Source organism: Tursiops truncatus, chromosome 20, assembly GCF_011762595.2.
Source record: "Tursiops truncatus isolate mTurTru1 chromosome 20, mTurTru1.mat.Y, whole genome shotgun sequence".
NCBI classification, from domain to species: Eukaryota; Metazoa; Chordata; class Mammalia; order Artiodactyla; family Delphinidae; genus Tursiops; species Tursiops truncatus.
Window position 1 is genome coordinate 12,833,632 of NC_047053.1, and position 20,309 is coordinate 12,853,940.

Sequence of the window (20,309 nt, forward strand, 5' to 3'; positions counted from 1 at the left end):
GAATGGCTGTTAGCCGGCGTTGCATGTGTTTTCCATATAGATCAGATGGCCTTGACCTAAATGAAGGATACAATCTGTGAGTCTCAAATCAACCAATTCTTTGTGAAATCTTTTCTGATGACTCCAGTCTCCAGTGATCTCTCCATTTACTGAATTTTAATTTGAGTTGTGATATTACTACTTAGCCCCAAGCCTTGCTCCAAATAGACTGCAGTTCTTGGGGACCAGGTTATCTTGATTTTTTTTTTCTTGGCTGCACTGGGTCTCCGTTGCTACACACGGGTTTTCTCTAGTTGCGGGGAGCGGGGGCTACTCTTCATTGCCGTGCGCGGGCTTCTCATCGCGGTGGCTTCTCTTGTTGCGGAGCACGGGCTGTCGGCACACGGGCTCAGTAGTCGTGCCTCGCGAGCTCTACAGCGCAGGCTCAGTAGTTGTGGCACACGGGCTTAGTTGCTCTGCGGCATGTGGGATCTTCCCAGACCAGGGATTGAACCCGTGTCCCCTGCTTTGGCAGGAGGATTCTTAACCACTGCGCCACCAGGGAAGTCCCTGTTATCTTGATTTAAAGTCATCTAGGGGAATTCCCTGGCGGTCCAGTGGTTAGGACTCCGTACTTTCACTGCTGAGGGCGTGAGCTCATTACCTGGTTGTGGAACTAGGATCCCGCAAGCTGTGCGGTGTGGCCAAAAACCAAACCGACAAAATTAGTCACCTAGAAGGAGAGGGTGGCACAGGTGGTCAATGAAGACAGGTGTTACATACTTTTCTCAATGACTTGAAACCTCCATCGCAAATGTAATGAAAAGATTTTTAATAATCATTCATTAATAGCTTTAGATAAAGAATCAGGTTGATCTATAAAGCAAGTCAGATGTGTTCAAGAGGCCATTTCTAGCAGAAAACAAGAGGATCCAAGCCTCCTCTCGCAGCCACAACCCCATCCACGTGGCAGGTAGGATGAAGCCACCGGTGGCTCTGGGCCTTCCTTGCGCCTCTCCTTCCTGGTCTTCTACCTGCTGTTGCTCCAGAGGATTCTAGTGCCTGCTCAAATCACCTGCCAGCCCGTGAGGGTCAGAGGAGCTCTCACTGGACTGAGGCAAAGAAGGCACAGAGAAACGTACAGAACAAGAGAAGGCACACATTTTCCCAGTGCAACAAAGGATGATGCTTCTGCCTATCAAAATCTGAGTTTATGATAACAATTAGAAAGTATGTGTACGTCTAAACTAATACAATGTTATATGCCAATTATATCTCAATAAAATTTAAAAAGCTAGAAAATATACATATCCAGTAGGTGAATTGGCTCAATAAATTCACACATTCGTATAGGCAAATACTAACTAAAATGATGCAGATCTAAAAAAAAATAACACAGATCTATTTTTACTGAAGTAGGAAAGAGGTCCATCCTTTAGTGCTAGGAACAAAGTGTCACAGAATAATATGCATAATATCACCGAATTTTTAAGTTAAAACTATACACACATACAAGTATAGAGAAGAGCAGTCAGCTATACAAGCAGTTATTGCCGATTGGTGGGACAATTTTGTTTTTTGTTTTTTCTTGTCTGCAGGTTACTTTTCTACGATGAACATGGATTACTTGTGTTAAGAAATAATCAATGGTCCTAACAGTACCCATTCTTTTCCTTTTTTTCCTTGACATTCACAATACTTATCAGCTTAATAATGAAACATGCTCAGTTGAGGTTTTTTTCCAAAACAATGAAAATTAAACATCTAAAGTCTCTCTTTTTTGAGGAAAAAAATGATTATTCCCAAAAGTGTTTCTGAAAGCCAGAACTCTACCAGCAGAGTGGATTATAAAACTAAGAGCTAACACACTGCATAAAAAAGGGAGGGGGAATACAAGGGGGGAAATCCTCTCTTTGAGATAAGGAAACAATCAATTTACTGGGGGGAGAAGTGGCTTTCTAACAAGTGACAAGGAAACGAGATGCAACGAACAGTTTCATTTTCTATGAATAAAACCTTAGAAGGCATATTGCCAAAGAAACACGTCAATATATAAACCTGTATATACTGGGCTACCAAATTTCACTTTTAGACAGTATATTAATTATATAGTCAATAACCATGGGTTTCATTCGTGTATTAAACACCACGATCAATGTTATTTAGACTTTTCGAAGACAGGCCACTCAGGAAAAAAATGTCGGGGAGGGGAAGTTTTTGACCCTGCAGTTCAAAAAGTCAGAACAAGCACACTGGAGATAAGCAAGACTTTAATGGAAAGCATAAAACACTAAAAATATGGACAGAAATCAGATTATTACCCTTTTTTTCCCCCTGCCTGCTTCACAATGAGACTGGAGGGAATCCAAGAGCCATTTGAAATAAAGGTGAAATGATTAGATTTTCTCCTAATTGCCTAACGCTGATGTCATGGTGTACGCAAAATAAACATTGATCTCTAAGTGAAAGATGAGAAATAGAACACGAACAGCCTTTCAGGGTAAACTATCTCCAAGAGAATTCTAAGAACTGTGGGCCAGAACCTATTTAGGCAACCCTTCGGGACCTGAAGCTCTTAGAAGCCTAACAGTGGAGCCAATTCCTGATGCTCCGCTACTGGTGATTTGATTTTTAGTAGGGAAATCTGCTAAACATCCCTTGAGGGAGCCGCCCTATCTCAGAACATCCCCTGTGGACTTCTAACCGCATCTGCGTAGACGTACTCGTGTCACCGCGTGGGCATCGAGAACGCGTGGCGGCTGGTACAATGTTCCAGAGACGCGTCAGGGTCGCACCGTTGGTCAGTGCTCTTCACAGGGTGGAAACCGTGATAGGGAAAGAAGGGAATGCTGGGAGCAGCGGATATAAAAGACTCATTACCGGACTGAAAGCTAGATTGCCACTTCTAACCCACAATTTGTCAATCCACCAGAGTGCTGAAGAGTATAACTTTCTAGTCAGCGCTTTACACGCAAGGTCAGACAGAAGGGAGCTTCCATAAAAATCGTTGAGGCCTCGGCCAAAGAATCAAGTGCAGCCCAGTGGCCATCTTCGGAGACTAGAACGTGCTCAATTAGTGGGCCTGAGAAAAGGCCGCTCTATGTTCTGGGAAATGGGAGTCACCCTGCCTAGCGCCGGCTGGTTCCTCCCGAAAGAGGACAGCTAAGGATGACACAGACGGGACGTGATCACTCCCCAGCTCCACCAAGGGCCTCCGCGTGCCCCACTTGCCCAGATTAAAAACCAGGGCCTGGTGCTGCAGGAAGACTGCGACGCTGCCTAGATGCTTGGAGAGAGCTGCGCAGCAAATGCCAAGCGGTGGGCTGCAGCAGCCAGATAGGTAATTAATATGATTAGGAGCACAGAGAGGAAGCATGCTCTTGCCGACTGAAAAGCCCAGCAGCATAATTACTGTTTTCTTCCCAGCTCACTGTCTGTTCACATTTCAAAGCCTGGTGGTGTTAAGACTGCTGTGTAAACATCAGTAAAATCCCAAAGTGCCAGATCATCAGCGTTCCAGGGCACAACGGCTTTTCGGCTTTTCGTTTGGGGTCTTTTCATTCTTTTAAAGATGCATTTCAGGGCTGCAAACATTAGGAAGAATCATCTCCATGCTTTGGACTAATCTTCGAGTTTGTAATGAGTTAATATCTCCCCCCAGTGAACATTTATTATGAAGGCTAATTAACTGCTTTCCAGTTACAAGAGCCCTTTGCATTCAAAGAAAGTAGGATTCACAAGCTGAGACTATACTGTTTATTAAACAAAGCAATGGAAACAAAGGGCTTCTCCTTTCAAAATCCCTTCTATTTAACATAGCTTTAATCAAGAAAAGAAACGTACAATGCAAGAAATATGTACAGGTAGAAAAGGCATACCAACCCAAATGCAACATTAACTGAAGGGAAAACTAAAGCAATGCTCTGTAGCTGCCTGGATGTCCCTAGGGGACGGCAAGTCAATGCTTATCAGCCTTTCTCAGAAGAGACAATTTTGATTAATATCAGACCCATCTGACTCAGTCTATTAGACCCTGAAGGAAGGATATTTTCAGATAGAAAAGATATGACTGATTAATAATTCTACCCTATTGCCATTCCAAGCATTAACAACTATGTGGCACCTCTAGAAAGAGAGCCTTTGGATCTAGGAAGACACGCCCACTAAAACACCCAGGTTCCTCTGCACAATCACTTCTCGGCTCTCCCTCCCGAGAAGGGACCCGAGCCGTGGAGGTGTCACCACTGGAGAAGTGGAAACCCTACTTACATAATTTATTTCATCATCTGCAGATTTAGGGTCAATTACTCGTGACATAATTCCTGGTTGAAGATAATGAAATCTTAATAAAACTGACAAAAGCCTAAAGACAGAAGGAGTGACTGGTACTACACTCCCCGCCAGCTGACCCCGAGGTCTGACACGGTTTACACCACAGCCCTCCGAGCAGATTTCCCTTTGCTGCCAGTGGGTCCCCAGATGCGCACAAGAGGCAACGGCTTAGTCCCCCACAGAGAGGCACTCCACACCGTGCAGCTAACGCAGTCGTCAGGCGGGGCGGGGCGGGGGTCGGGGTCGGGGGTCAGCTCGCTTTAGCCCTCTGTCTGCAGGCTCCTGCCCCGTTAGCAGGCTCGGCTCACATCGCCGCAGCGTTTCTCCTGATGCTCGTGATCAGCCTTCTGCCATATTCTCTGTAGTCCACGGGCTTCACGTCCATCACAGTGGCCTTAATTCGAGACTCATCCTTTGAAAAGAGAAAAGCGATTTGTGAACGAAGGAAAGAAAGCCTGTGGCCATGGGGCAATGGTTTCAATGATCCCAGCAGGAGAAATCACAAAGACAGGCTGGGTTCAGAGTTCTGTCATTCCGATAAGGAAACAATGATGGTGAGAGCCCAGGGCAGAGTTTCTGGGGCCGGGAGAGTGGACAAAGGCCTCCCTTCGATACAGACCCCTCTCACCTGTCTCTCGCGCTCCCAAATGCTCAGGAACCTAGACTCCAAGCGCGATGGACCTCAGAGGACTCATGAAGTTCAATTTACTCTCTTTACAGAGCGGGAAACAGGAGCCCAGAGGAGACAGTGACTTCCTAAAGCCACACAGCGGGCTCTGAAAGCAGGGGCCGTGGGGAGCGGAGAAGCACCCACGGCAGAGGAGGGAGGCCTGCCGTGGGCCCACCTCAGCCCTGAGAGAGGCGACCTCGCTGCCCTTCACCTGCCCTGTCCACACCACTCAGGGACCGAGCAACCCTTCCATCCCTCCCTCCCGACACCACCCTGACATCCACCACCCTGACATCGTTATCACTGACATCTGGAGTCCCTGTCTCATTTAACGCTCACAAAACCAAGCACAGCTATCAGCAGGTATTAGGGTTAAGGTCTGACAATAAAACAGAACGAGTAAACCCTGAGGCAAGCAGAGGAGTTTTCTGAATTCTTTCCCCTCGCCGCAGGTTCTCTAGGTTGGACGCTGCCTGCAGAGGCAGAACAGGGTGAGGCCAGCTCAGGGGCTCACACGCTGCAGTGTGCTCTGTACTGACTAACCCCAGTCGTATTTCTAAGCACGGCTGAGAGCAAAGCTCTGAGGCTGGACTGCCTGTGTGCCATTATTAGCTCTGCCACTTGCTAGCATGTGAGTTTAGGCAAGTTACTCATTCTCCGTATGCCCACATTGTTTTGCTGGTAGAAACGGGGCTAACAATAGTTTCTACACATAGGGTTACTGCCAGGATGCAGCGAGACAATGTATGTAAAGGGTGTGGAACGGTATCTGGCAGATAGTGAGCACTCAATAAAGGCTGTTTCATCACGACTTTACAACCGTATGATGTTATGAGCAATTTAAGGAATTTTCAAGGTAATTTTAACTACATATGGTCTTTGTTTCACATACTGACTTTAGAAACCCAAACCATGTGGAAGATGTGAGTCCATTTTGTCGGGACACAAACCAAGAACCCCCAGGTTTTAACTGAAAAGGCCACACGGCGGGACTTCCCTGGAGGTCCAGTGGTTAAGACTCCGCACTCCCAGTGCAGGGGGCACAGGTTTGATCCCTGGGGAAACTGAGATCTGGCTTGCCGCGAGGCACAGCCAAAAAAAAGGCCACATAGCATTTTTTCTCTGGATGTTGACACTGGACGAGACCCTTAACCTCTCTTTAAGGCTGTTTCCTCATCTGAAAACACGATGATGCTTGGTACCCCAGTGCTGGGAAGATTCAATGAGTAATAAATGCAGGGTGCTTAGCGTTGGGTCTGGAACACAGTAAGCAAGGAACTGACAGTTAACACTATAATGCTGCTGGGGGTGACAAACAGCAGTTCCCCACGGCTAACCCTCCTGCACCTTGGGTGATGTTACTTACATTGTAGGTCTCCAACTTGACCCTGATCCTGAATGTAAAAGATCTGAAGTTGGCATTCTGGAAAACTTCCTCAAACGCTTGCTCGTTCTGCAAAAACAAACGTCAAACGGTAGGCATGGAAACTACCAGACCATCCGAAAATGTCCATAAGATATCTGAAAAGACTTTGAGGAAAATCCTTGAGAAAATGATCACCCCCAGTGGTTTAAAATTTCTTAGGAATGACTAAGGTGACATTTCATCACATAAAACTGTTTAGGTAGAATTTTATTAAAAATTAAGATACTCTACCTAGGGTACTCAAATTCACAGGGACGGAAAGTGGAACGATGGCTGCCAGGGGCAGTGGACAGTTAGTGTTTAATGGGTCCAGAGCGTCAGCTTAGGAGGATGAAAAAGTTCTCGAGCTTGATGACAGTGATGCTTGTGCAACAATGTGAACGTATTTAATGCCACCGAACTTACACTTAAAAACGGTTAAAATGGTAAGTTTTATGTATATTTTACCACAATAAAAAAGAAACTGAAACACTCTTCGGAAACGCATTTCTAAACTTTAAAAGTCTGTGATGGAATAGATCTGAGGCTCAGCATCTTCATCACAAATTGAGAATGGGAGGACACACTCAGAAAAAAGTTCAAGTTGTCATGTGCATTATTTCAGCCTCTGGATTTACAGCGATGGATTTGGTGAGGAAGTGAGGAAGACAGGAAAAGTAGGCAAAGGTTAGGGGAAAAGTTTAAAAACGATACTCCTCTCTCCCTCTTTCTCCGGCCCCTCAAATACTATTTGATTAAGCTGCTGAACTGAAAAAAAAAAAAAGTCTGGTAAACAGGGATCAGAGAAAGCATTTTATATAAATATGCATAAAATAAATGTACAAGAACTTTTTAAAAAACAGTTCATATCAGTCAAGTATTATCTTTGCAAGCCACCTGAAACATGCAAATAGCTTTATTATATATAGAACTGTTCTGTGTAAAGGTTACTACACACACACACAGAGTCCTCAGGCTTTCGGGTATGTAAATAAAACAATGTGTTAAACCTTCAGAAAATCGTACCAGCTGCCGTCATTCTTTCAAGATCAGTGAAAGCATGGAGCGCATACTCTAAGAATATCATAGCTCCTGAGGGAAGAGTTTCTATATGTCCTCATTCACTGGCAGTGAAACCAGCCAAATGTAATAAGCGCATAAAAAATCCTGAAAGGCTGCCTCGAGCCTTAAAATCTGATATGAAAATAGAGGACCAGGCAAAACAGATAAAAGATACCATCATACTTTAAAGTCAATTCCAGTTATTTCTGTAAAAGGGCTTGTTGGGATTATTTTTAGAGAGCTCATGGACAATTTCAAAGAGACACAGGGGCAGAGCTAAACGGACAGAATAGAAGACAGAAAAGAAAAACACACACACACCAAAACAAATGACAAACCCTTTTCTTGTTAGTGGCTTTTATAAGTATCCTAACTGATTTGGAGGAAAACAGGGGAGAAAAATCTACAGATAGATGCTAATTTGTGTGGCCCAGAAAATATAGCTTTTATTGGTCTTTACATGTTTTATCTGAGCAAGTACCTTTCTTAAGTTTAGGATAATTAGTAATCTATTCCCTGAATTAAATAAAACTAATATGTGAAAATACTAATTTATAAAAATGAAATGGAGAAAGTTATCTTATGGAAGAAAGTTATTTCGTAAGAATTCCACCTGACAACACGAAATAAGCAAGTACCTTATACGTGAATTTAAACCAGGATTTGATTCAACTTTTCAGAAAACTGTTTATTACATTAAAAAGGCACATCTGGAATGGATAAAGATGTGGTACATATACACAATGGAATACTACTCATCCATAAAAAAGAATGAAATAATGCCATTTGCAGCAACATGGATGCAACTAGAGATTATCCTACTAAATAAGTCAGAAAAAGAAAGACAAATACCATATATGTGGAATCTAAAGTATCACACAAATGAACCTATCTACAAAGCAGAAACAGACTCACAGACATAGAGAACAGACTTGTGGTTACCAAGGTGGGGAGAGAGGGATGGACTGGGAGTTTGGGGTTAGTAGATGTAAACTATTACATTTAGAATGGATAAGAAGGTCTTACTGTAGCACAGGGAACTATTCAATGTCCCGGGATAAACCATAATGGACTTAAAGTCCAACACAGACTCAAAAAAAAAAAAAAAAACAAAGGCACATCTGTACTTCAGCTTATTTTAGAAGACACCTTCCAGATCTCAAGTGATCGCAGGCACACCAACTCTTGGTGTGCTAACAGTAACGGGAGAAAACATGCTGGAAAGTGCTGTTTTTAAAGCATTTTCTATACATTACTTCATGCCTCATTGTTAGCACATCCAAGGTGGACACAATTAGACAGAATCGGACGAGCTCTCAAATAATCATCAGTGAGAAACTATACAACACCCAAAAGCAGCAAACCGAAAAATATTAAAGAGCACAAAATGGGTAAGTGTTATAGCACGGGAACTATTACAGTAATAAGACAAGACGCGGCTGACCTTCTCTTTTAACTCCCCAAGATAAGCAGTGCTTTGTCCAAGGATGGCCTCTGCAGACTCCTGGAAACATGTGACCCACTGATTCTCTTGAAAGTCAGCAATATTTACCTAAAAAACACAACTTTACGTTATTTCAGCAAAGAAATAATGAAAGGAAGACACACTAAGGAGACAGGGAGATTAACTTTTTCTACTCATTAAAATAATTTCCAGGGAAAAAACCCATTTCCACTATATATGCCATATTCTTTCCAAAGAACGTAAAAAGTATCCAAGAAAGAAGCTCCAAATGTAAGTCTGGATCACAGCAGGAACACGATGTGGTGTGTATGTGTGATTTCAGATCTCAGCGGAGATACAGCCCAACTAAACTCTCCTTCAGACACAGAATCTGGACACAAGGGACTCAGTGGCCGTCCAGCCACAATGGCCTTTGGACTAAAGGTTTTGAACAAGCCACCAAAGTCCTCTGCATTTTAAATTGTACATCCTTCAGTCACCAGGAGGCACTCCATAAGACAGCTCTCAGTCACTGCTGGCATCCCAGACAACTGGAAAGCCTGAACTAAAGACAGTGCCAGGCACTTGGTAGGCACTCAAGAAACACCACAGTGGTCCTCATCCACCCATTCTACTTACTGACAGGATCATGCGGTACTTGAAATTGGGAAATTCACTGTCACACTTCTCGCAGCGGTACAATCCATTCTGTTGATCAATCACTTTCTTATTGCAGTCCTGAGTTGGGCAGGCCTGGTACATACAGTTCTCTTTGCGAAGATACACCACTGTCGCCACAGAGCTAAAATAGTCGGGCTTCAGCAGAAAAGAGTGACATGAGACACAGAGCACAGGCCTATGTTCAGGACTGGACTTGCCCTTACACATGAGGGGTAAGTGTTTACATATTCTAATTCTCATGATCACAATGTGATTACTGGGAATAATTCATTCTACAGTTTTAGAAGTCACTTGTGCTGATTATAAAACCCATGAAGGTAATAAGCCAAGTTATAAAGCATATTATTCCTTAATAATAAAAGAATTAATTCTAAATTAGACTAAATTAATTAAAACTGAAACAGATTATATGAAAGACAAAGACTTCAAGAGACAAAGACGTGTTCCTCCTGTTCCTCTGCCCCTGCAAAGGTAACAGAACCAGGAAATACAGAGGAATGCAGTAAAATCTAGCAGTTATGTTCAACCATTCCTCCCACATTAAAAACAACAGCAATGATTTCTAGCGTCTAGATTCAACCTTCTCTCTATTTGGCCAGGTGTCAGCAAGCTTTTTCTGTACAAAGCTAGACAGTAACTAATTCAGGCTTTACGAGCCATCGGGTCACAGTCTTCGCTGCAGCCACTCACCCTGCTGCTGTGGTGCAAGATCGTTCACAGACAGTATGGAGATGAGAGCAGGTGGCTGGTTTCAATGCGCTTGTATTTACAACAGGCAGCAGGCTGGATATGGCCCGTGGGCCTGTTTGTGAATCCCTGGTCTAAGTCATCAAATTCAGAATGCAAAAAGACTGAACAAGTGTCTTCAAAGTGGAGATGTCACTGATAAGTAGGTGTAGCAAGGGCCAAGCCATGTGCATGGGCTTTATGTTGCTATTTGCTTTGCCTTTTAACTCTCATGGAAAGGATACGGGATGGATAATTTTGGGGGGCAAGCAGTTCCCTCTGGGTGTACTCAATTCAGGGCCAGGTCAGCAGCCTCTGGGGCTTCCTGATGTTTCAGAACAGAAGAGGCAAAACAATACGGTGGATGTTTAAAGAGCTTGGGCAAACCCTCACTCTAAAAGGCCCTAGAGGAGGGGAGTCTCTGAGGAGAATGCCTGAAGGATGTTTCTGTATTTCCAGGTAAGGTCCAGATTCAAGTGTGACTTGAAAGTTTGGGTGCGAACAGGTACTCTCTAGGCCTGATTTCTTGTTACATGCTGTCTACCCCTAGATCTAAGAAAGAGACTGGTTGACAAGAGACACAGATCTGTCCAGTGTTTCATTCTCAGGACGCTGTATAACAGCATTATGAATTGCAGTCAGTCACTGACAATGACGAATAAGAGACTATAGCGAAACGGGACAGTAAGGAATAAAAACTATATTGTATAATATGAAAATAATATAGCAGGAATTACTGGTTTGGGGAGCATAAAGGAGAAATAAATGATTTAAATATTGAATTGCTGACAGAATACAGGTTTAGATTAAGATGGGAGGAGGGTCATTAGATACAAACATTAACAAGTCAAATACCAGAGCCATTCTTGTCAGAGAATATCAGCAGCGCTCAGCCCACGAGACGTTAATATTTTACAGCCAGTGAGGGCACATGTGAGCCGCCCGATGTCTGACGCTGAGACTGACTAATGCTCAGCGTGAGCTATAATCTCAAAAGCCACCTTCTTGGTATACGGGCATTTCAGTTTGCAGGAACAATCAGGAAAAAGACATATGGACCTCAAGGCAGCTCATAAAATACACAACCTGATTACTACCACTTTGCTAAGATCCCTCTGAGAACTACACAACTCTCTAAGTCAAAGCCTGAACATCTTTCTGCCTCAACCTACCTGAGGGATGTAACATACTCCTATTCGAAAGCACAGCTCCTTCATTCTGGCCGGGATCCTCAGCCATCACGCCATGCTCTGGGCAGAGCCCCAGGTGAGACTCATAGCTCTGAATTAAGGTCTAACAGCTGGTACCACAAATGGAATCTGAAAACTATTGTCTCGCATATTTTACATGCTTTTGTGAAGAAAGCTAGGAATGCAGATACCTTGTCACCTTGGCCCAAGTTCTCTGATTTAACCTCATATAAAGTTTTCCAGTTGGTGTTGCTCCCTCCTATTCCTCCACCCTTTAGATCAGAGATGGAAATGCCAGCTAAGGCTTGTCCTTCCGAGTCAAACCTAAAAAACAAAGAATAGCAGGCACTATATATGCTTATTGAATACGATACTTGTTCCTACATGCTATATACGGGCTATCCACTCCCCACCCAACTTCTTCTTTTTCTTTTTTTCTTTTTTGGGCTGTGTTGGGTCTTCGTTGCGCAGGCTTTCTCTACCTGTGGCGAGCGCAGGCTACTCTTCGTTGCAGTACGTGGGCTTCTTATTGTGGTGGCTTCTCTTGTTGTGGAGCACGGATTCTAGATGTGCGGGCTTCAGTAGTTGTGGCACACGGGCTTCAGTAGTTGTGGCACGTGGGCTCAGCAGTTGTGGCATGCAGGCTCAGTAGTTGTGGCTCATGGTCTCTAGAGCGGCCTCAGTAGTTGTGGTGCACGGGCTTAGTTGCTCTGCAGCATGTGGGATCTTCCCGGACCAGGGCTCGAACCCGCGTCCCCTGCATTGGCAGGCGGATTCTTAACCACTGCGCCACCAGGGAAGCCCCGCCCCCACCCCCCACCCCTCACCCAACTTTCATAGGTCATGGCCAAGTGAGCTGATGGTAGTATCTTCCTCATTGTATCTTAAGTCTATTGAAGAAATGGAATGACCTCTTTTTTATCTCAATTGCTTTGATGCCCCCCAGTGGTCAAGAAAGACAGTGCCCAACGACCACAGAAACTTTTATTGAATTAGCTTTGCATTATCAACACTGGCCGGAGGGCCCAAGGCCTAAAAACAGTAACCTGGAAAGTCAACAACAAAAAAAGCCACAATGGAGAGCTGTAGTATAGTTCTTTGGGCTACTGATGCTCATTTTTGCTCAGCAGCTGCATTTTTATCATCACTGAAATGTATCAGGATAGAAAGGGACAGTTGACATATTTTAACAGGGTAGCAAAAAGTGTTCCCACGGTGAAAGATCTTTTAAGCCTGGTATAATTTCAAAAGATTATAAGATTCAAAGTAATTTATTAGAAGGTATTTTTCTGTTTCCTTGTAGATTTACCCTCTTAGCGAGATTTTACTCATGCCAATATATATATATATATTTTTTTAAGTTATTTTCTTTTTTCAATTTTATTTTTGGCTGTGTTGGGTCTTTGTTGCTGCATGGGGGCTTTCTCTAGTTGCGGCGAGCAGGGGTTACTCTTTGTTGTGGTGCGCGGGCTTCTCATTGCTGTGGCTTCTCTTTTTGCGGAGCACAGGCTTTAGGCACGTGGGCTTCAGTAGTTGTGGCACGCGGGCTCAGTAGTTGTGGCTCACGGGCTCTAGAGTGCAGGCTCAGTAGTTGTGGCGCACGGGCTTAGTTACTCTGCGGCATGTGGGATCTTCCTGGACCAGGGATTGAACCCACATCCCCTGCATTGGAAGGCGGATTCTTTTTTTTTTTTCGGTATGCGGGCCTCTCACTGTTGTGGCCTCTCCCGTTGCGGAACACAGGCTCTGGACGCGCAGGCTCAGCAGCCATGGCTCACAGGCCCAGCCGCTCTGTGGCATGTGGGATCTTCCCGGACCAGGCACGAACCCGTGTCCCCTGCATCGGCAGGCAGACTCTCAACCACTGCGCCACCAGGGAAGCCCGGAAGGTGGATTCTTAACCACTGAGCGCGCCACCAGGGAAGTCACATTTATGCTGTTATTAAAGTTGAAATTAATTTATGTTAAATTATTATAAAATTGATTACATTTCTTGATCACATATCAGCTAATATGAAGGAAAGGGGGCCCGAGAGGAAGTGTCTCAGAAACATACTTGTGGCAGGGAAGAGTCTGAGATTAAAAACATGCCGATGTTACCCAAAAGGAGGATAACTAGAAGTAACCACATACAGAACAGGCTCCTTACAAAGAGAGCATGGAACAGAATGGATGCCACCCTAAGCTGCAGACAATTGCCTTGTTGTTCTGTCAGATCAGCGGCTAAATCTGTCACAGAGGCACAGCAAGCGCCATAAATCTGTTTCACCACAACTAGCTACATGAGTTTACGGTTTCAAAAACTCCAAGGAGACATTTGCCAGCGAAGACAGCTAACCGGAGTCAACAGAGCAAGGAGAGAGGCAGCCCTTCTTACAGTAAAAACGCCACATCGTTGCAACCAAGATCTAAACATCTCCAGTCCTTGCCTAGTGGGACGTGGACACTGAGCTTCTCTTTGATCAATGCCAAGTTCTTTTATTCTAGAGGCAGCCATGTCTTTTTATGTTGACTGGGATCACAATTATCGACAAGAAAAATACGAAGACCTTAATGTGGGCACGCAATTGAACTGGGGTCGAGCTCCAGAGCCTGAAAGGAAATCAAGCAATAAGAACAAACCAAAGCTGTGATTACATCTGGTCAGGTTATTAACGAATGGGCCTTCCCTTATAATGCGATGCCAGCTACCAGAAGAGTTAAATACAGATCCACAGGGACCACACGCACAAGGCTGGCTTAAGTGACATGATCATGCCAGTAGACATTTCATGAAACTATTCAAATACTAGTGCAACTGGTTCACATTAGGCTCAAACAAAAGTGGGGAGTATGTAATATGAGCTAATTCCTTAGTCACTCAAACCCTAAGACATGGTTGGAAACCAACACACTCCCCCCTGTGACCACAGCTACACAAATTATTTAAGCTCAAGCTAGTTCCAGGGCTTTCCCTGACCACATCAATGCTTGCACACCATGCTGCAGCTTGAAGTGCTCTTTTAAAGCATCGTTTTAACACCCTGAACAGCTAGACATAGTGAGGAGATTTTAGTAGGCTCTCCTCATCCCCCGAGCGCTTCACGAATAACAACACAATGCCCACAAAGGCCCATTGTGCCCACCGCACTTGAGCAGAGTCCAGTGAATACATACTAGAAGATGCAATCGGCACCAGAGACTGGACGGAAAAAGCAGCACTCTCTCCCCTGACGCCGCAGAAGCCCACAGCTTTGAGTCATGAAAAGAAAGATGCCTCCGCTCACAGAGCTTCACCGTACAGCTGCTACCACCGGCCTCACCTGCTTCGCAGGATCCAGGTCAGCAGGCAGCATTCCCGCCCTAATTGCTCCCTGCGACTCTCCAGGTTTGTCATGGGATTACAGGTCTGTCAGTCGAAGGGCTTTAGAGCCATCCTTTCAGAAGGCACAATGTCTCCAAGAAATACAGGCACTGCTCCACCCAGAAACGAAGCTCTCTGCTTGGCAGACAGCTCATATACCGATCGTGGGAACCAAAAGAACCAGCTCTTCTCCAAACTAAGGCTCAAATAACCCTTGTGTTTAGCCCCATAAAACCTACCATCCACGAAGCTTGTAGGCCTCTGGGATGTCAGGGTTCACAATGACGGTACTCGAAGACAGTACAGAGAGGCTCCGTCCACCAAAATCAGAAACTCTGGCTCCTTTGATCGCCATCACGGGTTGTCTAGAACCATCAAATCTATCAGCCTGCATAACAACAAAGACACCAAACAAATACAAACAATTGTCACTAGCGGGAAGAATGCACAAAACATTTTTACAGAAAACAAGGGAAACAGCCAACAGTAGAGTGAATGCAATAAATGGCACATGGAATCTATACAAGAGAAACTCACACACATCAAAACTAATCGAGAATTAGAGGAAAGAGCGTTTCACTATGTGAAATCTAAATCAGCAAATCTCACAGAAGTAAATCAAATTAAGGTTTTCAAATACTCCCCAGATAGTCCAACCCTTCATTAGGAAGGGTCTACACAGCCGACATGGCCAAAGCCCCACCGCTTCCGGGGCAAGACCACCACCCTGGAAGCTCTTTACGTCTTTGCCTCTCCGCACGTGCTCTGACCTCTCAACGCGGGTACTCACATCTTCTCCCCACAGAGTAGCATTCACCACTTTCCCTGACATGTCCATCAAATAGATATTCCTCTTAGAGACTTCTCTGTTGTTAGACTTCACTGTGATTTTAGTGACATCTTCATAGCTCTTGCAGATTCCGATTATGTCTAAAACACAGGCACAACATTTTAGCAAGAGATGGTCAAGGCTCCCATTACAGCATGACCAGAGGTTGGACAGCAGCAACACATGCCTCCCCTATGTGTTGCAAACAGAACTAATAATCACCACTCTCTTCATTCTCGCACACATACTTACCTACAAGTGAGTCTTTAGGCTTGTTCTCTAGGTCACCAACCCCTGTGAAATCAAACTGGACTGTGGGTAAATGATGACCATCTTCACAGGGCATGACAGAAGTCTCATTATTGAAGGTCATCTCATAGTCGTTTTTGACGGCTGTGAACTGTTTGTTGGCAATCTTCAGGGTGCCTTTAGAGAAGTAATAGACCTGTAAAAGAGGCCAAGCTATGGAACGTGCGATAGGCCATCAAATTGGATATAAAAACCCTTTACAGATCACATAGCTCTCCAACAGACAGCATCCCTTCACCCCATCGCTCGGCTGTTCCCATTCTAGACTCCATGCTACTGTACCTTGTTCACATCAATAAGAGGAAAGAACTTGTCCGCTTGCTCGTTGAAAGCAGTCGCTCTGATTTCGCCCTGCAGAAGCATGCGAGAACAGGTTAGAATTGGGGAGTTCAAGTTTTACCAGTGAAAAACAGGACATCTTAGTGTCAAAATGACATCTTTAAAGCAGTAGCACAGTCACCCCAGAAACACACAGTTCACAGTCACATATTCAAGTTAGTAACCCTGATGAAACAACCCAAGTTTAACTGGTTGATCCCGTTACTGTGCTTCGTTAACCTCAAGTTAGAAACCTAAAAAAATAAATAAATAAAAATTTTCGAACACTGAGTGACACGACCGAAGCCCCCAGGGAAGTGTGCTGAGCCACTGTGATTCACCAGTTTCCCTCATGTTTGCACCCAGCGAGGAACTGCTTCATACTCAGGAGTCACTGCCAAAAATGTTAAAAACAAGTCATACTTTCAAGTTGCTTGTGATTGGATTTTCACTTTTACTTTTCCATCAGTCAAAATGCTACAGATGGAGAAGAAACTTAAATTAACAGCTGAATTTTTAGCCAAATGACAGATGATACCAATAATTTGGTTAAAAAAAAATTAGGTTCTGACACCGATTCTGCCCTCACAGCCAATACATTTTAGGGTATTATCCCATCTTTGAAAAAAAATAAAATAAAATAAAAACAAACCAACTGTTATTTTCGGCCCTGTTAGAGGTTTCAACAAATAGGAAATATGCAGCAGTTTGAAAAGAATGCTTGAAGTATACATTAGGAGTTATAAACAAAACTAATGGGGCTTCCCTGGTGGCGCAGTGGTTGAGAGTACGCCTGCCGATGCAGGGGACACGGGTTTGTGCCCCAGTCCGGGAGGATCCCACATGCCGCGGAGCGGCTGGGCCCGTGAGCCATGGCCGCTGAGCCTGCGCGTCTGGAGCCTGTGCTCCACAATGGGAGAGGCCACAACAGTGAGAGGTCCGCGTACCGCAAAACAAAAAACAAAGAACAAAAAAAAAACCCTAATGGACAGAGAAATAGCATGACAAGACTTTGTGGAGACTCCACAACATGGCTTTTTCGTCTCTTCATCATGGTTTGGTCTTGTTTAAGAAAAGCATATAGAGGGACTTCCCTGGTGGTGCAGTGGTTAAGAATCCGCCTGCCAATGCAGGGGACAAGGGTTTGATCCCTGGTCTGGAAAGATCCCACATGCCACGGAGCAACTAAGCCCGTGTGCCACAACTACTGAGCCTGCACGCTAGAGCCCACGAGCTACAACTACTGAAGCCCGCGCGCCTAGAGCCCGCGCTCTGCAACAAGAGAAGCAACCGCGATGAGAAGCCTGTGCACCGCAACGAAGAGTAGCCCCCGCTTGTCACAATTAGAGAAAGCCTGTGTGCAGCAGTGAAGACCCAACACAGCCAAAAATAAATAAATAAATTTATTAAAAAAAAAAAAAAAGAAAGAAAAGAAAAGCATATACTGTCTGCACAGCCAGAATCCATCTCCCACAGAACCGATCACTTATCACATATCAAGGCTGCTTCATGCCTTCTGCTGTGGCCCAAAGCTCCACTTGGCTCCTAAGCAGACATAACCCCCGGGGCTTCGACTAAGGCTGCCAGCAAGTCAGACAGTGTCTCTGGTTTCTCCTGCCCGTGAGGCTACTTACCTTTAGAAAACTAATTTCTACTGCTACAAATGCGTTTGTTTGAGATCAAGGATTTTATTTATGATTTTAACCCTTTGCCCCCAGACAGCATCAGAAGACTACAATAGAAGAAAAACAAGAAGAATCGTGTTTCTTCTTGGCTTACTATTGTTTTTCACCTCACAGTCCTGCACAGAGATGAGCCCTGTTTCTCAGAGTCGAAGACTCCTCTTTCCCCACTTGACAAATACTCACACTCTCATCAACTAGTTCTATAGAGAAGAGTTTCCCTTCCCCTCGGGAATTGCTCCAGGTACGGATCTGACTTTTGTTGGTAACACGAGCACAAATAGTCCACCTAAAAACCAAATAGATTATATTAGTGTTTGGAGTCTTACCTGGGAAAGATCTGAAAGGTTCCCTATCATCTTCTTATAGCCTTTCTTATCTTATGCATATTCCATTTTTCAGTGTAAGCTGTATTTTAATCCAGCTAATTAAAACCCCACGATGACATCCAGGTTTGACAGTTTGTAGAATAAGCAAATAGTAAAACACACAAGGTGATTTAACACTGACTCATTCTCCTGTCAAATAAGTAAATTTATGAACGCTCTCCCTCCTCCAAAAAGCATCACCAAGGCAACACTATCCCCTTAATGAAAGGTTCTCAGCTAGAAAATGCAGTAATACCAGCAATTATATTTTGCCGCTATTTTCAATCATGGGAACTGATATAACTGACGTCAAACTTCTGTCTCGTTTCCAAGACACACTGAATACAAATACAGGGGTATGGAACGCGGTGTTGGTTCAGGCACCAAAAGAAAACACTCTCAAGCACTATGACCTCAGACAGAGGCCACTAAGAAAGGAGATACGAGGTCTGACACCCAGTCCTAGGGCCCATCCTGAGCGGAGGTGCTGGCACATTAGCTACCTTACTCATAATTTCACAGGGGAACAGATCTGCCCTATATTGCAAAGAACTGAAGAACAAACAAAAACATAGCTGAAAGAATTCTGAAACGAGTACTCACTAATTTTCCACAGCTAAAATTAATTTTGAATGGAAAGAAGTCATATAAAAGAAATATCTGTTCAGGCTATATTACTATGGTTAATACAAACAGCACAGATTCTTTTAGCCAACTAAATCAGAGTAATAATTTTTAGACTAAAAGTCACCTATTTATATGGTAAGATGAAATACCTTCTGAATTAGAAAATTTATTCTTACTCATAGGACTACCAACTGATTCTTGAAACATTATATCTTTTAAATTTCAAATTCTTTTAAAACGAATGAAATTCCATAGGCTATGAATGATTGCTCTTTTTGCCATTCTTTTATTGAGAGTTAAAGGTTGCCACAATTTGTTATCTCCTCCCCCTCTAGAGAAAAAAAAAGGAGGAAACCTATTTTAGGTGTGGTAATCCTGAAGTTCACATATAAGTAACTCAAGAGCCCATAATAACCTCTTATATTCTTTTCTAAGTCCCTTCTAAACTTATTCCATGAAATAACTCACTTGGACTGGTAAGGGGTGAGGCTGGCAATGGGTACCACTTTGGCCTGTGTTGCCCCGGAGCTGTTCCCTAGGCTGGTACCTCCAGGTTTTGCAAATGTCTTTGAGGCACCAAAAGTCTTAGATACAGTAGAACCTTTAAAAACAAACACAAAGAAGGAGAATCATTATTTTATTTAAATTTTATAGTAAGTTTTGCAAGAACTCTCAATTACTAGTGACATCATACAAGATGAGAGACAAAGTTTTTCCTTTTAAATAATCAAGAGATTTGGACATCAAACAGAGACTGAAACAGGAGGCTAGAGGCAGATCTAGGAAGAAGGCTGGGCACACAGATGTTCACGACTGTATCTGCTGACTTACACCCTGAGGTCGAGATAATAATGGTAATGAATCCAGACACTGCTATTTCGGAGGTCAACCCTCTTAAACTTTTCCCGTGTTATCAACAGGCAGGATAATGGGTCAGAGAAAGAAAATCAACCTTCTTGACTGGTAAAACTGATGACAAGTCACTAGTTGCATAAGAGAAAAAGCAAAAGGAAATGCTAGGAATTAAGGGACACAGTGGGTGAACCATTCGAGGTGAAGGATACCTATCATAAATATATCGCCTCAAAACATCCCCAGAAAACTCCCAGTTCTCAACTGGTCTTACAGGCACGGAAAGTCTAGAATGAAGTTTACGGGATTGGGTTTAGTTGGGAGCAAAGGGCAAGAATCAGTTCTCGGTTCAAGACAAGTAGGTGGCTGGCTTTCGTGACCCCTTCTTGACTCCTTTATCCAAGCCTAAGAAGCTGTCTTGCACTTGGGAAGGATATGTAGTTACGTAAAGCCTGGAAGCAGATGAAATCTTTTACATGCACGCTGTTTCTA

General features: G+C 43.9%; 1 protein-coding gene across 3 annotated transcripts in view; it reads right to left on the bottom strand.

Annotated features, from left to right (window-relative positions):
* Nucleotides 1–3,721: 3,721 nt before the first annotated feature.
* Nucleotides 3,722–20,309, bottom strand: part of RPA1 (replication protein A1) — a 53,324-nt gene continuing 36,736 nt past the window's right edge. For all 3 annotated transcript variants that reach the window (XM_004320861.4, XM_033848230.2, XM_019926918.2), the window contains 11 exons: nt 19,434–19,566; nt 18,157–18,259; nt 16,253–16,321; nt 15,914–16,106; nt 15,623–15,762; nt 15,072–15,220; nt 11,681–11,813; nt 9,532–9,708; nt 8,893–9,000; nt 6,348–6,434; nt 3,722–4,723 (listed from right to left, as the gene is read on the bottom strand). In XM_004320861.4, the coding sequence (XP_004320909.1) occupies nt 4,616–4,723; nt 6,348–6,434; nt 8,893–9,000; nt 9,532–9,708; nt 11,681–11,813; nt 15,072–15,220; nt 15,623–15,762; nt 15,914–16,106; nt 16,253–16,321; nt 18,157–18,259; nt 19,434–19,566 (1,400 nt within the window). In that variant the 3' untranslated portion in view covers nt 3,722–4,615. The remainder of the gene's footprint in view (nt 4,724–6,347; nt 6,435–8,892; nt 9,001–9,531; nt 9,709–11,680; nt 11,814–15,071; nt 15,221–15,622; nt 15,763–15,913; nt 16,107–16,252; nt 16,322–18,156; nt 18,260–19,433; nt 19,567–20,309) is intronic.